The sequence below is a fragment of the Cebus imitator genome, unplaced genomic scaffold (assembly GCF_001604975.1).
Source record: "Cebus imitator isolate Cc_AM_T3 unplaced genomic scaffold, Cebus_imitator-1.0 Scaffold424, whole genome shotgun sequence".
Taxonomy (NCBI): domain Eukaryota; kingdom Metazoa; phylum Chordata; class Mammalia; order Primates; family Cebidae; genus Cebus; species Cebus imitator.
In genome coordinates, this window is record NW_016107739.1 from 1,627,577 (window position 1) to 1,633,391 (window position 5,815).

Below are 5,815 nucleotides of genomic sequence, written 5' to 3' on the forward strand. Positions count from 1 at the left end.
GTGGCGCAATCTCGGCTCACTGCAAGCTCCACCTCCCAGGTTCAAGCGATTCTCCTGCTTCAGCCTCCCAAGTAGCTGGGACTACAGGCGTGTGCCACAACGGCCAACTAATTTTTTGTATTTTTTAGTAGAGACGGGGTTTCACCATGTTAGCCAGGATGGTCTCAATCTCCTGACCTCCCGAAGTGCTAGGATTACAGGCATGAGCCACCACGCCCAGCCTCCCATTATTTCTTATAGTTTTTACTAATCTGAAGGTTTATACTAGATATCCCTGTAATGTTGATCTCTTACCTGGTTACAACTCACCTGGTTGGAATTAATCTTTTCTTTTAAGAAGGTAACTACTTAGATTTAACTTCCTACAATACTAGTATATGTAGCCATTATTATTAATGGTAGGGAAATAGGTTGATAGGCAGTCTTTATGATTGAGGAGCCAAGTAGCTACAAACTATGTTGCTTACATCTTGTTGCAGAGCTGATTTTTACAAATCATGTAAGAAAAGATAAACTTGTTTTAATCAATATTATATAACTCAAGAACTTCCCCACCAAATAACATAATAAAATATTTGTAGTTGTCCTTTTCCTGTTTTTAAAACTTTTTCCAATGTTGGTGTATTAACATCTGAGTTTCAGTCATGGCTGTGCCATTGTCTAGCCGTTTGGTCTTAAGTGGGAAAAGAATGTGCATGAATGGGTTTCAGAGGCTGTCCAGCATGTCAGCAAAATGACTCTGGGCATCTTCACTAAGCCTGAGTCAGAGAATTGAAGTTTTCTCCTCACTCTAGCATTCAAGCATGTATTTGTATGCCTTCAAACAAAATTTATGTAGTACACACCTACTCTAGAGCATTCCCTGGCAATCAAAAAGTTGAATGAAGCACAACTCCTGCTCTGTTGTAGCTTATAGTCTGTTCTGTAGGGTATCTCTTTGTAATGTAACAGACAATACTCTGCAATCTCCTCTGTGTATTGAACAATATGATTTTGGGAAGGAAAAGAAAGCATTGTTATTAATGTACCAAGAAATAAAAGAGGCATATATTTTCAAGGAAATGAGTAAAGCTATAGAAAATCTTCTGTAACTTCCTGAGGCAAGTTTTCTGTCATAAACGCATAAATATAATAGCTTAAAAAGGAAAAGTGACCAAAGCCCGTGACTGTATGACAGGCTCCACTGTTGTTTCTCTGGGTAACCTTGGATAATTATTCAGCTTCTCCTTTCCATGATCTGTCTGTGGAGGGGAAAGATTGGTCTATCACAGTGAGGTAAATAATAACAAATGATTGCAAAATACTTTTGAAACATAAAATTCTAACCATAACATCTGATCTTATACAACATATATAAGTGATGATTTTCTTTTTTTGAAAAACAGGTATCTGGACCTTCGTCGATTTGGATCTGTGCCACATGGAGGTTTTGGGATGGGATTTGAACGCTACCTGCAGTGCATCTTGGGAGTTGACAATATCAAGGATGTTATTCCTTTCCCAAGGTTTCCTCATTCATGTCTTTTATAGCTGGAAGATTGGTTAAGGAAAAGCACCTCATGGCAGAGGCACTGCACATGATTTCTGCATACATTGGAATGCATGTTTGGATTTTAGAAATGCAAATTTCAATATATAATTGTTGTGGTACCATAAGATATCATAGAAAAAATATAAGTGGTTGTGATTTTCTTAGAAAGTTGAGGCCTTTCACGTAAGGATGATTTCCCCCAAGTACAAGTACTTATAGCAAGGGGTCTCTCAAATCCTTTACCTCAATTAAGAAGAATTGAAGAAATTGAATTAGATAATCTCAAAGTTTCTTTTCAACTCTAAAACAGGATGAGATAGTATATTTTACTTTGTCTATAATCATTAAATCACTTTCCTGTGTAATTTTTGAGAACCATCTAGTAGATCAAAATAATGTTGGATCTTTTCTCCCCTTGCCATATACTTCGTGATAAATGCTTATCTTATTTTCAGTGCTTTAACTAAACATTGCAGAAAAGAAATATTCCTTAAGGTCTTAATTGACTTAATAAAGTAGCTATTCTGAATTGAAATCTCCTTTGATTGAACTGGATGAAAAATTACATTTAATAACTGTTGCTTTTCAATTATAAAAGCTAATGAGATGTTGTATTAACTATTTAAACTCTTTAATCACTGTTGTGTTATAATTTGTTTATATTTGATGTTTACAATTTCTCTAATAAAATAGATATTTTTATTGGCACCTATGGAAAAAAGTGATATTTTTTTTAATTTCATTTGGCCCTTTTCTAGTAAAATTTGGTATTTTCTGTTCAAGATGAGGATGGAAATTTGGCTGAGCCTAAAGAAAAGAAAGGTATTTTCAATTCAAGATGAGGATGGAAATTTGGCTGAGCCTAAAGGATGGGTAATTCTAGAGTTAAAAAGTGGTATGGTCAGCTGGGCATGGTGGCTCACTCCTGTAATCCCAGCACTTTGGGAGACTGAGCCAGGCAGAACACCTGAGGTCAGTTGTTGGAGACCAGCCTGGCCAACATGGTGAAATCCTGTCTCTACTAAAAATACAAAAATTAGCCAGGCGTGGTGGCAGGCACCTATAATGCCAGCTACTCTGGAAGCTGAGGTAGGAGAAGCACTTGAACCCGGGAGGCTGAGGTTGCGGTTAGCCAAGAATGCGCCACTGCACTCCAGCCTGGATGACAGAGGGAGACTCCATCTCAAAAAAAAAAAAAAAAAAAAAAAAAGTAGTGTGGTCTATGAGAGTGAGAACAGCACTGATTTGGGGGTTTGGGACCGTCGGACAGTTCTAGCACTTTGGACAAGCTGCTTACTGTGTAGGAGCTCAACATCGTTTTCTTCAGAGTTGACATAATCACATGTATATGTGTGTATGCACATACACGCATATGTGTTTAAAACTGAAATGCTACATAAACTTTTAAAAACCTCTTGTTTTAGTCTTTATTGAGTTACATGTATAAGGACCTTTACTCTTCATTGAGTTACATGTAGAAGGACCTATATTAAATTGTATTATCAGTAAAATACGCATGTATCAAATAATTGTAAATGGGCATGCATGTCTGAATAATCAGTTTTGTGAGTCTCATTAGATGGCTTCTCCTAGGTTATTTCCTAATGAAGTTTGTATGTATAATTTATTTTTAACCTAATTCAAAATCAAAGAGCCAAAAAGAAACAAATTCCGGTATCTAAAGCTTTGAATACACCTGAGAGTTTGTCAAAGTTGACCTGCCTGATGCAGAGAGATTCTGTTTACCTGGGCACTTGGTTTTCCAGCCTCTTTTTAACAAAGAAATCAGTGTCCTACAAAATTGCTCATTCCATTTCTGAATCTTTCTAATTGGTAGCTTTTGCTGAGCTAAAATCTCAGGAAAATCTACTTCCCTGGAACTTTAATCCCTTGAGCTTAGATATATCAAGTTTAGGACAGACTAAAAGGAATAATTAGGGCTTCCGTAAGGCTTGCCTCAACCGTAATTAGAGAGAGAAATTCATTTGTTTATTCAGTAAATATTAGAGCCTCTTTTATATGCTGAGACTGTGTGGTAGGTGCTACATAAACAGTTTTGAACAAAACAGAGATGACCCTGCCTTCATGGAATTAATCATGTATTTGAGAAGATATATAATAATTAAATAAATGTGTTATTTCAAAATGTATTATGTGCTGTAAAGTTATATAAAGAACAGGACAAGCATAGGTAAGCTTGCTAGAAAAGGCATGTCTGAAGAAGTGACATTTAACCTGAGACCTAGAAGATAAGATGCAGAAACCATTTTTAAAACATTTGCAGTGTCAGCCTTTACTGATTTGGCATTCAGGTCTTACCAGATACCGTATTCATTTTGTGAAACAAGGGACAGTCACAGACCCAGAACCCAGAAGCACTATAATTTCAAGGCTCTCAGGAATTATGCCTCTCATGATTTTTAAGGAACCTAATAGAATTGCGATGTTACCATGACGAAGGTTTACAAAATAATAGTGATGGGAAGATTGCTGACTTAGAGTAACCCCAGGTTCTGGACCCAGCATTACCATAAATTGAGTTGTAGAGCATTAGGCAAGTAAAATAATCTTTGTGGCCTCCAGTTTTTTATCTACAGTAGTATCATTTTGAAGTAGGTAAAAAGGATCTATGGATCCTTTTATCTCTTAATCTTTTGTGAACGTGTTCTGGACATGGTCACTAATAATTGATTTAGAGGCTAACCTTTAGGCAATCCGCAGTCCCCTATTGTAGTGTATATTGGGTCTCCAAAATGTATAACAAAGTCATATCACTGAAAGTTGAACAATAGACTTAAATGTGTTCATATGTTTTGTATGTGGAGAGAGGAAAGGTCTTTCTTAAGTCATCTTGCCTTTTTATTTATTTATTTATTTTTGAGACAGAATCTTGCTCTGTTGCCCAGGCTGGAGTGAAATGTCATGATCTTGGCTCACTGCAACCTCCACCTCCAGCGTTCAAATGATTTATCATACCTCAGCCTCCCAGGTAGTTGGGAATACAGGTGCCTGCCACCACACCCAGCTAATTTTTGTATTTTTAGTAGAGATGGGGTTTCACCATTTTGGGCAGGCTGGTCTCGAACTCCTGACCTTGTGATCCACCCGCCTCAGCCTCCCAAAGTGCTGGGATTACAGGTGTGAGCAACCGCACCTGGCCCATCTTGCCTTTTTGACAGCGTTTTTGGCAGAGTATTTCTAAAACTTTATACTTGTGCATTGTTTTCCTTGATAGTTGATCACACAATATCCGTTTGAAGCCAAATACCACCTACAGCAAGCCTAATACTTTGTCTTTGGCCCAATACTTCTGTTTCGCCAATAATTGAACAAAAGCAAAAATTCATGTCAGACAAAGATGATGAAAATGCCAAAACTAAACTGTTGCTTGCAGGCAGCATCAGCAGGGAAAAACTCAAAATGTTTACTCATCAGCTGAGCTATGAATATTTAAAGTCAACATTGCAAACAGTGTTGTATAAGTCAACGTATAATGAATGAAAGTATGGATCCAATATTTGAGTAGTACTGTCTACACTCTAATCTCTTAGTGTTTAGTTTCTGAGTTAAAAGGTGATGAGAGGTAACCAGTTTCCAATGAGGGAAAAAAAATCAGATTGTTTTCCCAAGATTTCCAAGTGTAACCCCTACAACCCAAGTAGAAGTATATTCTTAAACTTAGAAATGTTTTTTTCCATCATTAATTCCCATTCTTATTTCAAAATTTGAAATAGGTTGAGAAAAATAGTTGCTTTCCATCTGGCTGTCCTTTTGCCTGGGGAAAGTTGTGCTGTCATGTCGTTTGGTCTGACAAGAAGTTAATTGTGTGCATGATCCATTCCAGATCTAGACATAACTCTTCAACCCTTTAACCCAACCCAGAGACTCTTTAACTGTCACAGAACAGCAAAAGAACTGTTTGACCTTTTGTTCTTGTCAGACTGGATCTGCCAGAAGCCTCCCTCTACAATGTTATATATTCATATTCGTTATAAATTGAATGTAGACATTGAAGCATGACTGAACAGGCATTGAAGATGCAATTGGTGAGGTGGATTAACTCTACCCATCTTTAAATCCCTTGCTTCAGATAATTATAGATGAGAGATGCTTATTTGGATTGGATTGCTATTTATTCTTGTTTATTTTTAGTAAGTGGTGAGGCAAGAACATAAAAATGTACAGTTGAAAGACAGATTGGCCTGGGTTGATTGATAAGAAATGTGTGGGGTGGCCGGGCGCGGTGGCTCAAGCCTGTAATCCCAGCACTGTGGGAGGCCGAGA

The 5,815-nt window shown here is 37.3% G+C and overlaps 1 protein-coding gene across 1 annotated transcript in view; it reads left to right on the plus strand.

Annotated features, from left to right (window-relative positions):
* NARS2 (asparaginyl-tRNA synthetase 2, mitochondrial) overlaps nucleotides 1–2,239 on the plus strand; it is a 147,773-nt gene extending 145,534 nt beyond the window's left edge. The window contains exon 19 of the mRNA XM_037731819.1: nucleotides 1,386–2,239. Coding sequence (XP_037587747.1) covers nucleotides 1,386–1,530 — 145 coding nt within the window. The 3' untranslated portion in view covers nucleotides 1,531–2,239. The remainder of the gene's footprint in view (nucleotides 1–1,385) is intronic.
* Nucleotides 2,240–5,815: the final 3,576 nt, after the last annotated feature.